At 41.8% G+C, this 21,640-nt stretch overlaps 1 protein-coding gene across 1 annotated transcript in view; it reads left to right on the top strand.

Annotated features, from left to right (window-relative positions):
• Positions 1-18,220: 18,220 nt before the first annotated feature.
• LOC120054257 (voltage-dependent R-type calcium channel subunit alpha-1E-like) overlaps positions 18,221-21,640 on the top strand; it is a 128,213-nt gene continuing 124,793 nt past the window's right edge. The window contains 1 exon segment of the mRNA XM_039001681.1: positions 18,221-18,489. Within this exon segment, the coding sequence (XP_038857609.1) occupies positions 18,221-18,489 (269 nt within the window).

The following is a 21,640-nucleotide window of genomic DNA, read 5'->3' as shown; positions in this document are numbered from 1 at the left end:
AAGTATGCTTGGGGTCACTCCAAAATCCAGGTGTTTCAGCCTAGCTTAGTGCTTTCTGCCAGCGGAAAATATGGAGTGTAGGGGTTGGTAATGTTCTCTTGTTGCGCCGTGATTGGCTCAGTGTTCTGTCACTCATGGAGACACTATGTCACTGCAAAATCTACGGGGAGAGCTCGAAAATGTAAGCTTCTTGGGTGCTGCCATAGAGTTACATTAGAAGTGCCCATCCAAGAAATCACACGATATCTCCCGTAGCTTTGTTTGGACTGATCATGTCAACTTTCAAAAGCTTAGCTAGCAAGCTAGACAAGCAGTCATCATCATGAATCACGTCAACAATCTACTGGCAAATCCTTTTCAATCCTTGTCATATGAAGAGAAATTATAGATAAAACATATCGGTGCTCATCGGCCATTGGACAAACATTACACAACAAGTTGGGAATCGCAAATTCAACAATATGGTTTGGAAGGAATCAGTGGCTAACTGCAAGTGTTGCAAAGCAATCACTAGCCTGCTATTCAGTGGAGTGAGTGTGTGATCCAAGTCTGGGTTAAAGGGTCTCTTTTCCAAGCTTAAAAGGATAAACATTCAACATCATGGGCCAGAGAAGGTTGAATACATTGGCCGTTCTGTCAATCCAACATGACATCTGTCACGTTCAAAACAAGTGGAAACCCGGAACGGGGATATCTCAGACTTCATTGAGTTCAAGACAACTGGGAACTCCCCCCAAAAAAGGGGGTCCGACTGGGAAAATATGTTTTGAACGGTCATCCCAACTTGGAATTCCGAGTCGGGAACTCTGGCGTCTTTCTAGAGCTCCGACCTGAGGATCACTGACGTCATGACTCTACCTTGTTTTAGTTCCCAGTTGTCTTGAAAGCACCGTAAATCCAGAGAATGTGTCACGCCCTGACCTTTATGTCTCTTTTTGGTTTGGTCAGGGTGTGATTTGGGTGGGCATTCTATGTTCTTTATTTTTAGGTTTTGGTTTTCTATGTTTTGGCCGGGTATGGTTCTCAATCAGGGACAGCTGTCTATCGTTGTCTCTGATTGGGAATCATACTTAGGCAGCCTGTTTTGCCACTTTAGGTTGTGGGATGTTGTTTTTGTTAGCTCTGTGTAGCCTTCAAGACGTTACGTTCGTTGTTCTTTTGTTGTTTTGTTTGGTGTTCGGTTTTTAATAAAGAAACATGAACACGTACCACGCTGCACCTTGGTCTCCTTCCGACGAGCGTTACAGAATGCCAGACTTTGATGACAAGGTTTGATGACAAAATTTGCCCACAAGGACTGCCGTGCCGCCTTCATGTTCAAGTGAGCACAGCACAACAAGGTGAGTCCAAAAATGTCTTGTATGCTGCTGCATAAATTATGGAATATGCCAGGGAGATATGTTTACTGTAGCTAAAAAAGTAATACTCAGTATATGTTGTGTAGTAAGCTGTTAGTGGCCCATGTGCCTCACCCTAATAATTTGGTCCCTTTCCCCCTCACAACTTAGCCTACTATTCTAACTTGGTGGTGCACAAGTAGCCTATAGCCTGTTTAAGAGAAATGTAATCATTGAGTATTGTAAGATCTTTCATTGTCTGCTTATATGCCCCCTTTATTTATCATACAGTTCTGACTTGGTGTATATATCACGTTTCAGGTAAGACCCAGATGCAGACAACGTCAAAGTAACAACAGTTTATTAATCGAACAGGGGCAGGCAAAGGCAGGTCAAGGGCAGGCAGAGGTCAGTAATCCAGATAGGTGGGGCAAAGGTACAGGATGGCAGGCAGGCTCAGGGTCAGGACAGGCAGAATGGTCAACACCGGGAAAATCATGAAACAGGAACAATCGAGAGACAGGAGCAGAGGGAGGCTTGATGAAACAAAACGAACTGGCAACAGACAAACAGAGAACGCAGGTATATATACACAGGGGATAATGGGGAAGATGGGCGACACCTGGAGGGGGGTGGAGACAATCACTAAGACAGGTGAAACAGATCAGGGTGTGACAGTTTAGGTAGAATACTGTAAGAACGGCCCATGTTTTGAATTATGTCGCTGTACATTTCAAAAGTGCTGAACAAATAGTTACATTGACTACGTCCATCCTAACTTGCTCATTCATGTCTTAATCTAAATTATGGATTGCCTCTTATCCGCTCGTCGTCCCCTTATACCATAGTGTATACATCTCAATCGTCAGTAGAAACCACATTTGTTTAAGCAAGTCAGCCATATCAGCTTTGTGTTTTTAAAGGCAGTAAATGAGGCTGAATGAACTGTTTCACGGCCAAACAAGGCTCCTCTGATAGCCAGGTGTAGTGGTGGTAAGGATTCACTGAAAAGAAAGCTCTGCTGTAGGGACAGCTTTATGTAGGCCCTAACAGTTTGTGGGCACCGTTTGTCACCGTTATAGTGCAATTCATGTATTGTTTAGTGTTGTGTTGTGTTGTGTTGTGTTGTGTAGTGGCTTTTGCTGGCATGCATTTTATGCCCCACGATTTCCTGCATTGCAGGGAAGTTATCCTGCAACAGGTGATAAGATTAAGAATTTACGTCTGTAGGGGGGGAGTATATTGGTAGTGTAGTGTCTGTAGAGCTGCCTGAAGACAGGTTTCCTTACTCATCAAAACATGCCCAGAGGAGAGTTAGATAGTGGTGATTAAGATTGGGGGAAGTCTCCTGAGACATCGTAATGTCATTCAGACCGCTGGGGTTTTGAAGTGTCAGGATATAACAGTGATGTTTCTACACATATAGGATCTTAATTTGGTCTGTATTGTCACAGCAAAATAATCCAGCAGCAAGAGGATTTGAACGTGTAGTCCATAATTTTGCTTGATCGGTGGTTAGGCTATTAGCTAGTCAAAATGAGGCTACATGAAAAGTGGAATACTGTTAATTTAACCGTGTGTTAGTGCAGGTTTCCAATACGTTTATGTAAATCACAAAGCTCACCTGCAATTCTGCAACGCAGGAAAATTCTCAGCAACAAAAGAGTGATCAAATTAAGATCTTACATCTGTATCTGGTGCAGTAGGTTGCCATTGGATTAGTAACATAGTAGATTGGTGGCACCTTAATTGGGGAGGACTGGGTTGTGGTAATGGTTGGAGCGGAAATAAAAAGAATGGTATTAAATACCATTCAATTCGCTCCCTTACAGCCATTATTATGAGCCGTCCTCCCCTCAGCAGCCTCCACTGATTAGTGCCTTGCAAAATGTGCAATATTAGGGAGGGTTTATGAAAATAACATATGATCTAATGTGTGTGTGAGAGAAAGACTAGTATTTATTGCTTTAGATCAGTGGTTCCCAAACTTTTTATAGTCCCGTAGCCCTTCAAACATTCAACCTCCAGCTGCGTACCCCCTCTAGCACCAGGGTCAGAGCACTCTCAAATGTTGTTTTTTTGCCCGCCTCGTGGGAAGTGACAAAGAGCTCTTATAGGACCAGGGCACAAATAATAATATAATAATAATCAACCATTTTGCTCTTTATTTAACCATCTTACATATAAAACCTTATTTGTTCTTCGGAAATTGTGAATATCTCACCACAGGTTAATGAGAAGGGTGTGCTTGAAAGGTTGTATTGGAGAGAGTCTCAGTCTTAAATAATTTCCCACACACAGTCAAATAAAATAAAATTCTATTTTATTAGTCGCATGCGCCAAATACAACAGGTGTAACCCTTATATTGAAATGCTTACTTACGAGCCCCTAACCAACAATGCAGTTTAAAAATATACGATTAATAATAAGAAATAAAAGTAAGAAGTACTTAAAGAGCAGCAGTAAAATAACAATAGCGAGACTATATACAGGTGGTACCGGTACAGAGTCAATGTGCGGGGGCCCCGGTTATTTGAGGTAATAAGTACACGTAGGTAGAGTTATTAAAGTGACTATGCATAGATGATAACAACAGAGAGTAGCAGCGGTGTAAAAGGGGGGGGAAATGCAAATAGTCTGGGTAGCCATTTGATTAGCTGTTCAGGAGTCTTATGGCTTGGGGGTAGAAGCTGTTTAGAAGCCTCTGAGACCTAGACTTGGCTCTCATACTGCTTGCCGTGCAGTAGCAGAGAGAACAGTCAATGACTGGGGTGGCTGGAGTCTTTCACAATTTTTCGGGCCTTCCTCTGACACCGCCTGGTATAGAGATCCTGGATGGCAGGAAGCTTGGCCCCAGTGATATACTGGGCCGTACGCACTACCCTCTGTAGTTCCTTGCAGTCGGAGGCCAAACAGTTGCCATACCAGGCAGTGATGCAACCAGTCAGGATGCTCTCGATGCTGCAGCTGTAGAACCTTTTGAGGATCTGAGGACCCATGGCAAATCTTTTCAGTCTCCTGAGGGGGAAAAGGTTTTGTTGTGCCCTCTTCACGACTGTCTTGGTGTGCTTGGACCATGTTAGTTTGTTGGTGATGTGGACATCAAGGAACTTGAAGCTCTCAAACTGCTCCACTGCAGCCCCGTCAATGAGAATCGGGGCGTGCTCAGTCCTCATTTTCCTGTAATCCACAATCACCTCCTTTGTCTTGATCACATTGAGGAAGAGGTTGTTGTCCTGGCACCACACGGACAGGTCTCTGACCTCCTCCCTATAGGCTGTCTCGTCATTGTCGGTGATCAGGCCTACCACTGTTGTGTCATCTGCAAACGTATTGATGGTGTTGGAGTAATGCCTGGCCATGCAGTCATTAGTGAAAAGGGAGTACAGGTGGGAAAGGGCAATGTGGAGTGCAATAGAGATTTCATCATCTGTGGATCTGTTGTGGCAGTATGCAAATTGGAGTGGGTCTAGGGTTTCTGGGATAATGGTGTTGATGTGAGCCATGACCAGCCTTTCGAAGCCCTTCATGGCTACAGACGTGAGTGTTACAGGTCGGTAGTCGTTTAGGCAGGTTACCTTGGTGTTCTTGGGCACAGGCACTATGGTGGTCTGCTTGAAACATGTTGGTATTACAGACTCGGACAGGGAGAGGTTGAAAATGTCAGTGAAGACACTTGCCAGTTTGTCAGCGCATGCTCGCAGTACACGTCCTGGTAATCCGTCTGGCCCTGCGGCCTTGTGAATGTTGACCTTTTTAAGGGTCTTACTCACATCGGCTGCGGAGAGCGTGATCACACAGTCTTCCAGAAGAGCTGGTGCTCTCATGCATGTTTCAGCGTTATTTGCCTCAAAGCAACGCTTCCGGGCAGGACGCTTCCGGGTTACCGTCCTGCTTCTTGAAAGTGGCAGCACTAGCCTTTAGCTCAGTGAGGATGTTGCCTGTAATCCATGGCTTCTGGTTAGGGTATATATGTACGGTCACTGTGGGGACGACGTTATCAAATGCACTTATTGATGAAGCCAATGACTGATGTGGTGTACTCCTCAATGTCAACGGAGGAATCCCAGAACATATTCCAGTCTGTGCTAGCAAAACAGTCCTGTAGCTTAGCATCTGCTTCATCTGACCATTTTTTATTGATCTAGTCACTGGTGCTTCCTGCTTAAATTTTTGCTTGTAGCAGGAATCAGGAAGATAGAATTTGCCAAATGGAGGGCGAGTGAGAGCTTTGAATGCTTCTCTGTGTGTGGAGTAAAGGTGGTCCAGAGTTTTTTTCCCTCTGTTTGCACATTTAACATGCTGATAGAAATTTGGTAAAACAGATTTAAGTTTCCCTGCATTGAAGTCCCTGGCTACTAGGAGCGCCGCCTCTGGATGAGCGTTTTCTTGTTTGCTTATGGCGGAATACAGCTCATTCAATGCTGTCTTAGTGCCAGCGTCTGACTGTGGTGGTATGTAAACAGCTATGAAAAATACAGATGAAAACTCTCTAGGTAGGTAGTGTGGTCTACAGTTTATCATGAGATACTCTACCTCAGGCGAGTAATAGCGTGAAACTTCCTTAGATATTGTGCACCAGCTGTTATTTACAAAAATACATAGTCCGCAGCCCCTTGTCTTACCAGACACCGCTGTTCTATCCTGCCGGTGCAGCGTATAACCAGTCAGGTGTATGTTGATAGTGTCATCGTTCAGCCGCGACTCCGTGAAGCATAAGATATTACAGTTTTGAATGTCCCGTTGGTAGTTTAATCTTCCACGTATGTCATCTATTTTATTGATTGCACATTTGCTAGCAGAATGGAAGGAAGTGGGGGTTTATTCGATGGCCTACGAATTCTCAGTAGGCAGCCCGCCCTCCGGGCTTTTTCTCCACCTCCTCTTCACGCAAATCACGGGGATCTGGGCCTGTTCCTGAGAAAGCATCGTATCGTTTGCGTCGGCCTCGTCAGACTCGTTAAGGGGAAAAAAGGATTCTGCCAGTCCGTGGTGAGTAATCGCAGTCCTGATGTCCAGAAGTTATTTTCGGTCATAAGAAACGGCAGCGGTAACATTATGTAGAAAATGAGTAAAATAATAAGTTACAAACAACGCAAATAAATTAACAAAAAAACACAATAGATTGGGGGCACGTAAAACATCTGCCTTCTTCCCCGGCGCCATCTTACTGTGCCTGTGCCTGTATTTAGTTTCCTTGCTTGTGAGGGCCGAGAATCCACTCTCACATAGGTACTTGGTTGCAAAGGGCATCAGTGTCTTAACAGCGCAATTTTCCAAGGAAGGATACTCTGAGCACAGCCCAATCCAGAAATCTGGCAGTGGCTTCTGATTTAAATTACATTTTCACTGCGTGTTGCATTTTCGATGAGGCTCTCTTGTTGAGATATTGTTAAGTGGACTGGAGGCAGGGAATGAAAGGGATAACGAATCCAGTTGTTTATGTCATTCGTTTTGGGAAAGTACCTGCGTAAATGCGCACCCAACTCACTCAGGTGCTTCACTATATCACATTTGACATTGTCTGTCAGCTTGAGTTCATTTGCACACAAAAAATCATACAATGATGGAAAGACCTGTGTGTTGTCCTTGTTAATACAGACAGAGAAGAGCTCCAATTTCTTAATCATAGCCTCATTTTTGTCTTGCACGTTGAATATAGTTGCGGAGAGTCCCTGTAATCCTAGATTCAGATCATTCAGACGAGAAAAAAACATCACCCAGGTAGGCCAGTCGTGTGAGAAGCTCGTTGTCATGCAAGCGGTCAGACAAGTGAAAATTATGGTCAGTAAAGAAAACTTTAAGCTCGTCTCTCAATAAAAAAAAAACGTGTCAATACTTTGCCCCTTTAACCAGCGCACTTCTTCTGTATGTTGTAAAAGCGTTACATGGTCGCTGCCCATATCATTGCATGAAAATACACGAGAGTTCAGGGGCCTTGCTTTAACAAAGTTAACCATTTTCACTGTAGTGTCCAAAGCGTCTTTCAAGCTGTCAGACATTCCCTTGGCAGCAAGAACCTCTCGGTGGATGCTGAAGTGTACCCAAATGGCGTTGGGAGCAGCAGCTACGTTTGGCTACATACGGACCGTTAGTGGAATTCCCACAAGAGAGTAACGGTTAATGTGATTGGATGTTAATTGTTTGACTAGGCTATCTGTATTTGACATTGTGTTGTTATTTCGCTGAACACTAGATGGTTTAATTTTATTTTTGGCAGTGAAACGAGGCTACTCAGGCGAGAAAAAAACCTCACCCAAATGTATAGCCCCGTTGAAAAATATAATTGGACTGTTGAAATGTGAAGATTTTTTTAATGTGAATCACATTTTTAATTGTGCGTTCCCCCGACGGCATTGCGCATACCCAGTTTGGGAATACCTGCTTTAGATGTTTTATAACAGCTGAATCTGAATTCAGTTCACATTTAGCCTTGAATACAGGAAGTGTTAGATTTCTTGAATATGCTTCGCATCATGACTGACCTTTCTCTATTCAGAAGTGATGCGTTATCAAATTGGAGAAACACAAGGAGCCCAGAAAAATAAAGGTTTTTGATAGGCACATTCATTAGCTACCACTGCATGGCATTTGCAAGGCCTTTAACAATAGTAGTGAGTGAAGACATAGCACACTCCAGGTCCTATAGCTTGTCAATGTCAGGCATAATGGCAATGTGAAGAGGGCTTAATTATAGGCCCATTTGTTGGAAGAGTCTGACTAATTTGTCGTTTTTAGCTGTATTAACAAAGAGAGGTTAGGAAATTGAAAACGGATTTAGATTGGGCTGTAATTATTCGTTCTATGGATCAAATCTTATAGACTAATTTGTGTAGAGGTAGAACATTTGAATCCAATCTAAAGGAAATTAAGACAAACCTATATGACCTAATAGCAGGAACATTTTCACTTTGTGTTTTTACTCTTCTATAGCAAAACATTATCACCATGCATCTCAGGCCTCTGCCCCACCAACACAGCACAGCGTCTCTAGAGAGAAACCTGTGAAGTATGTCCATGGCCCTCACATTCAATGTGACACCACGGTTATATGCACTATACTGCACCCCCATCGCTGCCTGTGTTTCATTATTAAAGGGTACCAATTTATTGATATCTCACTGGCTGCAGGCAATATCTTGAAATAACCTGTCAGCCACTGTTTGATGGGGATATTTCAGTTGTAATTTCATCAGTTTCTTAATATCAATGTGTTGAGCAGCTGACTACTCTCAGACACAATTTGTCTTTAAGAATCTTCTCAGATGAGTTCATTCATAGCTTACTATAACCACTTAATCTGATTTCATTTCAGTAGCTTTATTAGTCACAGTCTTTAAAACAATACACTCACAAACATCACAACTGCTACAGACTCCTTTGCACAGAGAATAGACATTAATATGTTTTTAGTGTGATTAAAATACACTCTAGATATGAGCAGGCAGCGACAAGTGATTTTTCCCCAACTAATGACCTCACATCTTGCTGGGTGATATTAAACCATCCAACACAGTCAAAGGCCACATTAGACGCACAACTTCCTCTACAACTGACAATATTGTTTCAATTACAGATATGCAGCTTGCTTCACCTGTGGGTATACTAACCGAAACGACGTGAAATAAGATAGCCTAGCGGTTAAGAGAATTGGGCCGATAACCACAAGGTTGCTGGTTCAAATCTCTGAGCCGACGAGGTGAAAACTTGTCAATGTTCCCTTGAGCAAGGCACTTAACCCTAGTTGCTCTGGATAAGAGTGTCTCTTAAGTAATGTAAATCGCATAATAGTTAAATGAGGGCTTAGTGGATAAGTATTGGTGTGCTCTCCAAAATCAGTACTAGGTCCTGATGCCATTTACTAGAGGGTCTGTCAAATCAGATTTTATTGGTCACATACACATATTTAGCAGATGTTATTGTGGGTGTAGCGAAATGCTTGTGTTCCTAGCTCCAACAGTGCAGTAATATCAACAAATCTAAAAGTAAAAGAATGGAATTAAGAAATATATGTGTACATATACATGTGTCTGCTTTAGGACATAAATGTGATGAAAATGCAGGATGGATGAATGCATACCCTGTCCTTTGCTGGGGAATCACTCCCTTGCATATTTGAATATCAAAGGTGAAGCTGTGTTCATTGCTGTTGGTAATCACTACCTCTGAGAGTTTAGAGAATGAGTTAGTCACATCATTCAAGTACTTGGGAGTATGGCTAGATGGTACACTGTCCTTCTCTCAGCACATATCAAAGCTGCAGGCTAAAGTTAAATCTAGACTTGGTTTCCTCTATCGTAATCGCTCCTCTTTCACCCCAGCTGCCAAACTAACCCTGATTCAGATGACCACCCTACCCATGCTAGATTACGGAGACGTACTTTATAGATCGGCAGGTAAGGGTGCTCTTCAACGGCTAGATGTTCTTTACCATTCTGCCATCAGATTTGCCACCATTGCTCCTTATAGGACACATCACTGCATTCTATACTCCTCTGTAAACTGGTCATCTCTGTATACCCGTTGCAAGACCCACTGGTTGATGCTTATTTATAAAACCTTCTTAGGCCTCACTTCCCCCTATCTGAGATATCTACTGCAGCCCTCATCCTCCACATACAACACCCGTTCTGCCAGTCACATTCTGTTAAAGATCCCCAAAGCCCACACATCTCTGGGCCGCTCGTCTTTTCAGTTCGCTGCAGCTAGCGACTGGAACGAGCTGCAACAAACACTCAAACTGGACAGTTTTATCTCAATCTCTTCATTCAAAGACTCAGCCATGGACACTCTTACTGACAGTTGTGGCTGCTTTGCTTGATGTATTGTTGTCTCTATCTACTTGCCCTTTGTGCTGTTGTCTGTGCCCAATAATGTTTGTACCCTGTTTTGTGCTGCGACCATGTTGTATTGCTGCCATGTTGTGTTGTTACCATGCTGTGTTGTCATGTGTTGCTGCCTTGCTATGCTGTTGTCTTAGGTCTCTCTTTATGTAGTGTTGTGTTGTCTCTCTTGTCGTGATGTGTGTTTTGTCCTATATTTTTATTTAATTTATTTAACTGACTTGCCTAGTTAAATACATGTTAAATAAAATAAATAAATAAAGTCTTTGTTGAGGGAGAAGTTTTTAATTTGGGCAGGAGCTCTCAATAAAAATGGTTCCCTATGTGGGACCAATCTGTATTGGTTGGGTTTTATGGTCTGATTTCCTAGCCTACCTTGGCTTGCTTTCCTAGCCTCATGTTCTCAACATCTGGGCTCTCGTATAAGGTACAGTAGGCTACGTAGTGAACAAGACAACTGTAGCTTAGTCCTAATGCCCCATTTGAGTACTCTCTCTCTCTATCACTCTCTCTCTTTCTCTTTCTTTCTCTCTCTCTCTCCTCTCTCTCTCACTCTCCTTATCCCCCTATCACTCTCTATCTTTCACTCTCTCTCTCTCTTTCCTCTCGCTCTCTCCTTCTACATCTCTCTCTCTCTCTCTCCTCTCTCTCTCCCTCTCTGCATGTGGGTAATCTATAATTTAGACTCCCCAAATCACTAACAAACAAATCTAAATGCTCTAGTGTGGTGACTAATGTTGCTCTTGGGAGCTGTTTGACAAATAGCTGACGCACATAATGCATCAATCCCACCATGTCTTTATCAATCCCCGACATCTCTATATATCTATATATCTCTACTCCCTCTTGTGGAGCTATGGGGAACTGCTTACAAGAGCACAGGTTGATTTTTTTTTTCTTTCATTGGAGTTTATTTTTTCAATTAATCTTGTTGCATGCAGCACCAGCAGTCTAGGTGATTTTATATACCCCCAATCAACTGATAAAATGCTGTATTTGACACACACACACACACAGTGAGTAGGTCTATAATCAAAGAGCAAGCATGTTTATCCCTCCCCTGTCTTTACTAAACAGGATGAGAGGGAGAGCACTGCTGTAATAGATTCTGACAGCATTCATAATAAGCCATTGTCATGATGATTCACAACATAACAGGTTGGGCACATTCATCAGAAAGGATTGGCAGCACTTGAAAATCCATTAATGGTATTTGCCACTTCTCCTGGACTGATGACACTTACAATGTGGGAGAAACTTTCAGAGTTTATGCTGTTTTATCAACTCCAAAACACTCTGATGACTTTGTGATTTGATGTCCTTAAGGTGGGGGTGCAGTCCACCTCTCTATTGAAGATAGTAGTTGCATGGACAGAACAAGCCTAAACTCACATCAGTCTTTCATTACCGCAGGGCTCATGTACATAATGCCTCTCTCCCCTGCTCAAGGATGTCAATCACGCTGGGAGATGAAAAGAGTTATGTGAGTTTATTTATGGGTGCTAGTAGATTTGTGAGGTGGGTGGAGTGGGGGAGAGGGAAAGACCCTTAACTCTGGCAAAGACACACAGTAGATGCTCTCTTTCGCTCTCTCTCTGCCAGGCCAGTCTTCCTGTCCAGTTAGGTACCAGCTCTGTCTATCAAGCCATCTGCTGCCTAGCCCGTCTCAACTGTGGAGCTGCCCTTCGCTGGCGGAGGGAGGGAGGGAGCCAGGCGGGTTCAAGGTAGGGGCCACCAGCTGGTCGCCTCCTGCCCTGGTTCTGGTGCAGTGGCCTGGCAGGGAGGGCTCAGGGGAACAGCTTCTGATTAGCAGACTACTGTACCGGGAGGGAAATGTACAGTCCACTCTGGACAATATTGATCTGATGTGCTGCCAGCATGAAAATTAATATAACATTCCTTTCATTCATTTTAATATTTTGTCAGATAGAGATATGATTGTTTCGTTAAAAAAAGTTAACTGCAGTGAGAACTTACTCACTCTTCAGATTAGACATTGCATATTCTTGGAAGTTTGGATTACTCCCCAAATCATACATAATTTCTCTCAGCAGTTTTTTTAAAACTATTTCTTCAAAGTCGTAAACTTACTCCCCTACTTTTGAGTGTAAAGAAGCCTCCTTCATGTTGCCACAACCATTTCCCACTGATTCATTCCTTCTCCAAATAGAGAGATTGCATGGCTTTGGATACTGCCTTTGTCTATAGGCCACAGCAATGTGTATAACTGGTGCAATGGGTTTATCCATATGGCAAAAAATGCTGACTCATAATTACATTTCATCTCTGGTATGAATAAATGTTCGTGTTGACCATTTTAGAGACAGTACTTACAGTACTCCACCAGAGGGAGGTAAAAGCTCAGAGAACACCTTATCCCAAGAATTACTGCCACAATCAAAGACAGCCACAACACAAATGCCAATATTGCCACATTTAAGTGCCTAAAATCTCATGTAAGAAGGCTGATCTGATGCCTTGTGTCAATTAGCCACATCTAGACTACTCAGCCATTGAATTAATGCAGTAAATCAACGAATTCAGTTCTCAGAAAAGGGTTAGAGATTTTAGTCAGCCTTGGTTATGGAAGAAGGTTGAGAAGGAAAATCACTTGCTTATCTTCAGTTTTTATATTTCAAGCCTGAATTACAATATCCATTGTGTTTAGGGTGAGGGACTCGCCATGCACACTGATGTTGTGATTCTCATAATATTGATGCATGAGCTCAAGAAATTGAACATGTTTTGCATGACCTTGGCCTATATGTTGCATAGTGAGGTTGTGTCTTTAATGAACTCAAGGATCAGCTGTGGAGAAATATCCCAAGGTCTTATTCAAATGATAAAAGAGTTAAGATGCTTCTAGGCTGTTCTATAGATAAGTGCTTGATTTTGTGCTTCATTCGGTCAACAATGGTTTTTGAATTTGAGAATTTAGGCCATACTTTGTGTCTTGCAGGCAGGAAGTATGCTATCAGATCAGATGATTTGAGTTGAGAATGCCTGACAAGTTACCAAGAATGAGCTGCTGTTGTCCCAACCAACCTTGCAATACTTGTGAAACTGAGAGGGATGTTTATGAAATAGTAAACCTGTTTGTTCAAAGAAAAGCAGGACAGTGATGATTTAAAATGTATGTTGAGTTTTATAAATTAAACATTTTGTTTTTGTATTCAAATGTATTAATTTTCTGCATTGGCAACAGTCAATTTATTTTCACACCTGCTGGAAATCTATTTTAACTTCTATCGATCAATGTGTCACAATGTGATTCAGGTTTGAACAGAAAACACGTTTGCTGTTTCATGGACAGCACAAATAAAGTTGAAGAGGAATTAAGATTTATATGTTTTTTTTATATATATAAGATGGGGGTTATCGTTACTGCCTTGCTAGTAACGGGCTGAGAATGGGACAAGTTGCTAGGTAACAGTGTAAAGAAAACACTAAACTGCTCAAATCAAGGCTGGGATTGAAATCCTGCAGCAATTCCAAACAAATTCTTCATTGCTCTTTAGAGTTCTGTTGAAAACACTCAAGCTGAATGAAGGTCAACTCTTCTGATGGTCCAATCATTAACATCTCAATGGTGCTAAAAATAATCTTGCATCAATTACTTTGTTGCCACATTTGACATTATGCCATCTACTGTCCTCTACTGTCCTTTTGGTGCTTACAGTACCACTATAATGACAGTATCACTATAATTTGCTTGAAAATGGAAGAGTAGTTTGACACACAACAGGTGTCATGTATGTGTCTTGAATGAAAATGTGTAGCCTACAGTTACACACTGAATGGCTGATTCAAGGTTTCATGAAGTGATTTTAATGCAAAAGGTGACATAGTGTATGCAATTGAACAATTGGCATAGAACCCTCTGGAGTCCCTGGTTCTACCAATATGCTGTCAGTCAGGTGCCAAGGGCTGCTGATACAAGCTGTGGACCTATGATACATCATCATGTTTTTTAACCTAATATAAAGGATTAATGTGCCTGAAACTGTTATTTCCAAACTATTCACAACTGAAATTATTATTTTACCTTTATTTAACTAGGCAAGTCAGTTAAGAACAGATTATTATTTACAATGATAGCCTAGGAACAGTAACTGCCTTGTACAGGGGAAGAATAATAGATTCTTACCTTGTCAACTCTGGGATTCGATCTAGCAACCTTCCAGTTACTAGCCCAACGCTCTAACCACTAGGCTACTTGCCGCCCCATGAATGGTAAACATAAGACTGAAAATGATCAATCTATCCTTTGTTTATTGAGCTACATTTACATAGGTTACTAGTCTAAATACATGTCATACAAACCTATTCAAATATTAGATAATCACATCCTTTGGAGAATGAAGCATTGTGACTGTGCTGCAAACAATATGGCTCTGGGTGAGAAGCAGGCCTTTGTGGTGGAGGTTTGGGAGAGAGAAGAATCCCAGTGTTGGCAAGTAGGATGACAAATCAGACATTCATGGGTGTACTGTCGCTATGGAAACTACTGTTAAGATGACAAGGATGCAGCATTATGCAGTAGCGGGAAATCTTTCAAGCTGATACTCCTTGGCTAGCTGCTTTAATTAAAAGGGCTTGCGTAGGGAAGCAGAGACAGTTGCGTTTAATCATAACTTTGATCCACCTGGAGATGATTAACATCAGGTATCCTGACACTGGCCCGCCTCGTCTGTGGTGATACTCTCTCTCTTCCTTTCTAACAGAGCTGCTTGGCTCACAAAGTCAAATTTAACATTTCCTTATAAACTCCAAATGCAACAGTTTGTAAGTTGTTTTGAGAGTGTATAGATCAGTTGGAAAAGTGTGTTTGTTACTTTAATGCTACCATGTCATGACAATATTTTCAAGCCGGTGTCTGAGCATTTTTTTCTCTCGATTTTGTCTCCCATGCTTTTCATCACATGCATTCAGTACATTATGAAAAACTGTTGACATGTTGTACACAAACACACATGCTCATAGACACGCTCACGCACACACACACACACACACACACACACACACACACACACACACACACACACACACACACACACACACACACACACACACACACACACACACACACACACTTTTGTTTTACAGAGATGTACTTTACCACTTTATTTAATAATTGGCCTTTCAGAAAAGGCTTTGACAGCTTGGGGAGGCTGGGGTCTTTGTGTTAGGAGAGCTCTGTGGTTATACTGAGAATACCTTATTTACAGAGCAGGTCTATTCTATCCACAGAGCCTGTCAGCGTCAGGATCTGCAAGGTTCTGTCCCCAACAGAGACTTGTTTAGTTCAAGACTTATTTTGACAAACATCAGTCTCATAATCAGGTTTGAGAGAAGAACCAGTTTTAATAATAAACCAATTAGGCACATTTGGGCAGTCTTCATACAACATTTTGAACAGATATGCAATGGTTCATTGGATCAGTCTTAAACATTGCACATACACTGCTGCCATTTAGTGGACAAAATCTAAATTGCGCCTGGGCTGGAATAATACATTATGGCCTTTCTCTTGCATTTCAAAGATGATGGTACAAACAAAATAAATGCCGTTTTTTTCTTTGTATTATCTTTTACCAGATAGAATATGTTATATTCTCCTACGTTAATTTCACATTTCCACAAACTTCAAAGTGTTTCCTTTCAAATGGTATCAAGAATATGCATATCCTTGCTTCAGGTCCTGAGCTACAGGCAGTTAGAATTGGGTATGTCATGGTAGGCGAATGGTCTCATGTCTATGAATTTCTTCTGTAGCTGTAGGTTTGTGATCCTTTGATCTTAACTAATGGATATGTCAAGACCAATATTGAAAACTAATCACATAGGACAGAAAACACAAATCCTATGTGTCTTTAATCTTAAACATTTAACACACCCTCTCAAATCCTTCTTTAGCCTGTCTCCTACCCTTCATCTACATTGATGGAAGTGGATTTAACAAGTGACATCAATAAGGGATCATAGCTTTCACCTGGATTCACCTGGTCAGTCTGTCATGGAAAGAGCAGGTGTTCCTAATGTTTTGTACACTCAATGTATTTGCACTACATATTTCTTGGACAACGGATAGATTTTCAATTTTCCTTGTGGATTTTGGCTTTAAAAAAACATAAATGTAGCTTCACAATGGCACTCTTTACCTTGGACAAAGTAAAGCATGATTTCCCACGTGTTCTGCCCTCCATGCTCTGCAGCTGTCTTTTTAATGACCTTGATATGAGACAATACTGGGTCTGTTACTGGATCACTGCCCTCGTCATAATAATTAATTATACCCGAGCCTATTGGCCAAACTGTGCTAGTTTAACTCCGCAAAATATGCTTATTAGCGTCTTACCTTTCGCCCCACATCATCATTTTAATCTCTCAGTTTACGATATTATAAAGCCATGCATAATGATTTCACAATCCTCGCACGCGGGTTTCTGTGGGTTAGTCTAGAAAGTTTTAGCTTAATTTCCCTTCTCAGTATGAACTATTTTAAGGTTTTTTTCTTAGCTCTCAATGAGTTTCAATGCTTGTTTCAAATAAGACTGCCTGTTTACTCCACACATCAAAATATAAATTAAATAGTTGATAGATATTTTAGTTTTTTTGGAACTGGAGATTCTGCCATTGTTTCTGTGAAATATGCTAGCAGCCTCCCCTGACTTGTACACACTCCACACATCCATTTCCCGTTCAGAAAATCCAGCAGCAGCAGCAATACTCCCACTCACTAGGAGATCATGTCCTGAAACAATGACTTTTACCCAGCAATTACCTTTAATCTTCGCGCAGACTGTCTCATAGTGCAGAACCTACTCGGAAAACGTATCGAGCCTCCCCTGTAATGAATTTCTAGCAGGTGTTTGCTCCACATTTGGTGCGTTGACCTCCACATTATGAAAGTTTTTACCTGCATAATATTTACAGTAAATCTATAGGCTATGCATGAATGTAACTTGCATTAAATACCCTTTATTTCTAGGCTTTGAAGGCCTAATTTAAGGGCAGCTAATATAACAATTATTAATAACCTTTTGAATTATCATCCTGGCTATTAGAAATATTGTTTTAGTCTCATGGTATTGAATTTGAGACACATAGCCTATTTGAAATGTATGGACTGGAGATAAAAGGCAAAAATAAGGCAAAGCATATAGTAGAGAGACGCATTTTCTGTGAGTAATGTAGCCTAGCCCTAGAGCCTCGTGCTTTGCATAACCAGTTGACACCTCATTGCGGAGAAGCCCTCTAAAAAAAACTGCGCGGACATGGTGCCTGTACCTTGTACCTTTGTGACTTCCAGTTTAGCTTGTTGCGCATCATCGCATGCCATCAACTCTTTGAGAAGTGGTGGGGTTCTTGTGGCAACGAAAAGCGAAGCAAGATTTTAGAAAATGCAAAAAGTTTGCTTGGTGCTTAATTTTTTGCAGTGGGAATATGTTTATGACAGATGTGCAAGAGAAAATGAGAGAGTGAGGACAGGGATGTCGGTTTATCCATGGACCCATACAAAATGCTCTTGTTCTTATCTCTCATGATGACAAACCTTCGGGAGACGTGACTTACGGTGGTTTTGTGTTGAGAACAGTTCCGGTGGGATCTGGATTGATCTTATTAAGATTTGTTTTAGTGAATAGATTTAAGTTAAATTTTGAAATTTTGAGTCTCGAATGATACATTTCTTTTATTTTTGCTTATTGGGTTTGAATTTTATGCGGACAATTGTTGTTGCTTTATGACCTACCCACTCGATGTAGACGTGCGTCGACTTTTATTTACAAGAAGTGCTATAGCCCACGGTCAAAGAAGTCAAGGCTTGAATTCTAACTTCAAAACGGAGGAATATTTTTTTGTGAACAACTCAACATGGGGATATTAATATTTATCATCACTTGTTGCCTTGGCTAAGAACATTATGATGGACTAAAACAAGTATTTTTTCGGTCAGATCTGTTGCTGTAACCTACCCCGCCCTGCTTCCCAGGGGCTAACCCTTTCCCCTCTATTCTGTTTTCCTTACTCCTCGCAGAATGGCCCGGTTCGGAGACGACGTCCCCGGCTTGTTGGGCTCTGGGGATGGGGGCTCTGAGCGCAACAGGACCCGGGAGGGACCGGCTCTGTCTACAGGTGGTGGAGTGTCCCCAGCCTTCAAACAGACCAAGGCGCAGAGAGCCCGCACCATGGCACTGTACAACCCCATCCCTGTCAGACAGAACTGTTTCACCGTAAATAGATCACTCTTCATTTTCGGAGAGGACAACATTGTTCGGAAGTACGCTAAGAAGGTCATTGAGTGGCCATATCCTTTGTATTTAAGTGTAAACACACACACACACACATTCGACAAAAGTTCTTAACTATATTGAATTGTCTATCTATTATGCTAACGTTTCTCTTATAATAATGAATACCGTGGACAGTAGAATTCAGCACCATGGACAGCACCAGCAGTGGTTGTTAAACGTATTATAATTCCACTCAAAATTAGGCGAATACAAATATTTGACCTATAGTACCGTCTTTTTACAAATTAAGTTCCAACATGTAACATGTTCACTGACCACTTCACTGACCACTCATAATCCACTCAAGGTTAAGGCAGACATGTTTTAAACCATGATAACTTCCCACTGAGTAAAATTGCTGTTCATGATGCTGAACGATTTCCACAGGAGTAGACTTCAGGGTTCTGCTGTGTGTCATTGATCAAAAGTCCTACAGGTATTGATATCCCCAACGGAATAAAAGGACACAACCAAATGGAAATGCATGTGATGAGTCAGAGTCAAGAGCTGTGTCTGGGCAGAGCACAGACAACAGTATAACACTGTCAGTGGCCCCTTCTTTATGGTGCAACTAACACAGCCCTTGTTAACCTGTTGGGATTCAAGCCTCAGTCTCCTGGTGGTGAATTAGCATGATGGAGCACGACAGGACAGGCTGTCCTAGAGGCAGGCAGCAGGATGCAGAATAGGTCTGGCACTGTAATTGACTGCCAGGAATGAACATAAACCATGATGAAGTGTTTGAGACTGAAGTCTTGTTAGTTGACAGTGTTTTACTCAGTTGTAATTCTTATAGCAATACAGCTCTGGGTATAGCTCTTTATTATCAGTGGATTTCAGATTCCTTGTAGTTCTACCTTTACGTTTGCATTATAGCTGATGGGCTTCTTTACCACCCCTCTACCTCTGGTCTGTCCATCATTTTATGGTTCATTCACTGTTTTGAGATAAATTGATTTACCTAAATTGGATCAATATCCAAAGGCACTCTTGAATATCATTTAATGTCACCATTTTCCACTATTCTAAGGTTATTTACAATGGTTGATTTTACTATGAAAATAATGTAATATTATCTTAGCATTTTTCTAAATATCATAGAGGATCTGCATCATATTTTAAGGTGTGTATGATGATCAAAACATACATGAACAAAATAATGTGTGTTATCATTGGAAGACTGCTGTAGAGTATGTAAGGCTTAACATGCATGGTTGTCTTTGCCTTTGTCTCTCAGTGGAAGAGCGTGACTCACATGTCAGTCAGTGGAAAGTGAATTACACACGTAGACCTCCATTCTGCTCCATGCAGCCCTTTCTATCAACAAGATGCAGGTGTTGTTGAGTGTGATGATCACTGGCTGTAGATTTGAGGAATATCACCACATTTCCACATGTCACTGAGGAGAGGCGATGGTGGGATGGAGGGATGGAAAAATGGAGGGATGGAGGGAACGAGAGATGGAGAGATGGAGGGATGGAAAGAGGAGACAGTCACTAATAGCCTGGAAATGACTTGGCAAAACACCAAACCAAATGGATGGCCATTTCTTAGTGAAAAGGAAGCAACACAATGCCCTTCTGTTGGTCAGCTACTGTTAATCTACAGTACAACAGGTGTCCCAGTTGTGTTGTTATTGTGCTGCCCAGCTGAATGGCTTTTTGATAGACTATTATAGAAAAATAGTCCTTACGCTATCATTTTCATGGGAGTTCATATTTGTGGTCTGATTTCCCATTACTAATTCAACATCGAACCAACTGTTTACCCATTGAACATATCAAATGAGATTGTAGTATGTGGTGAGGGTAGCCAACATGCGGAGGAGGAGTTCAATCCATATATTATTGGGACTGCAAGCATATCGTTGTTTATGCAGTTCCTGACTGGTTCTCTGCAGTTTGTGGCTATCTTGCTGTTTTATTGGGTGGAAATTGCAGAAACTAACCCCAAGGTTAATGTGGCATTGTGTGGGGAGTGTCTCATATTATCTAATTGACTTTGCCAATTTAATTAACAAACATTACATCTAATGACATCTGATCAGTCTGCTGTATCATGTGGTATAAAGTGATTATAACTGTAACTGATGATCTCATTCAGAGTAGTTTCCTATCATGATGTGGCACAGCACAGGCTGATGTTGGTGAGCTTTAGATTCAGCATTTAGAGAGCGCTGGCAAATATCCAACATGAACCTTGTAAGACATCCTCACTTGTTCACACCCACACACCTGACCCATGAACACACACACACGCGCACACACACACACACACACACACACACACACACACACACACACACACACACACACACACACACACACACACACACACACACACACACACACACACACACACACACACACACACACACACACACACACACACACACACACAATCAGTTCTCTCTGCATGACTTATCAAAAGGTCATGGCTGTGTGCAGAACAACATGCTCCATGGCATAAGCAGTTCTTTATTTTTGAGTGCTCAATTAAAACCAGTGATTGATGAGGGGTTTATTTCCAGGCTTCCGTAACTGGCTTGATGCAGGAGCAGCAGGGTTGTGTCAGGGTCGATGTGGAGGCTGGCAGGGACTGGGTGGAGGAGCCAGGCAGGCCTAATGAAACGTGGCCCACTCTGGTGCAGGTGGCCTGGGGAGGACGAGCAGCTGCTCTGCCTGTCTGATGCCCACTGGGAGGCTGCTACAGGAAGTGCCCCGGGGTGTAGATACTCCTTTAATAATTGATCCTGCCCGTTGCAGAGGAGGTCTGAGGGGCGTGGAGCTGATGCCACCCTCTGTAGCCTTACCCCACCTTTAGCGTCACATTCACTGACAGCAGCAAGACTGGCAAATCACAATTGATCTGGCATTGGCACGTCACTACATTTGCCTTTTCTCTTGGTTCCTGTATTCTTGGTTGATCTATGCATCATTTCATTGCGATCATTCAAAATTATATTAGCTAATTTCTTAAGACAGCCTTGCTATTCTAGATCGAATTCTCTCAACAAGTTGCCTTCCATCAATCCAGTAACCTTTACATTCATAAGATAATGGTAATATACATTCAAACAGAAATGTACTTAAAAGGCTACCTGTTGTGTTTCAATGTCTTTGTTTACTATTATAATCCATCTACATACACTATTTGGCATTTTCT

Source organism: Salvelinus namaycush, chromosome 10, assembly GCF_016432855.1.
Source record: "Salvelinus namaycush isolate Seneca chromosome 10, SaNama_1.0, whole genome shotgun sequence".
Classification (NCBI taxonomy): domain Eukaryota; kingdom Metazoa; phylum Chordata; class Actinopteri; order Salmoniformes; family Salmonidae; genus Salvelinus; species Salvelinus namaycush.
Note: the sequence above shows the minus strand (reverse complement) of the source record. Positions and strands in the feature narration are given on the sequence as shown.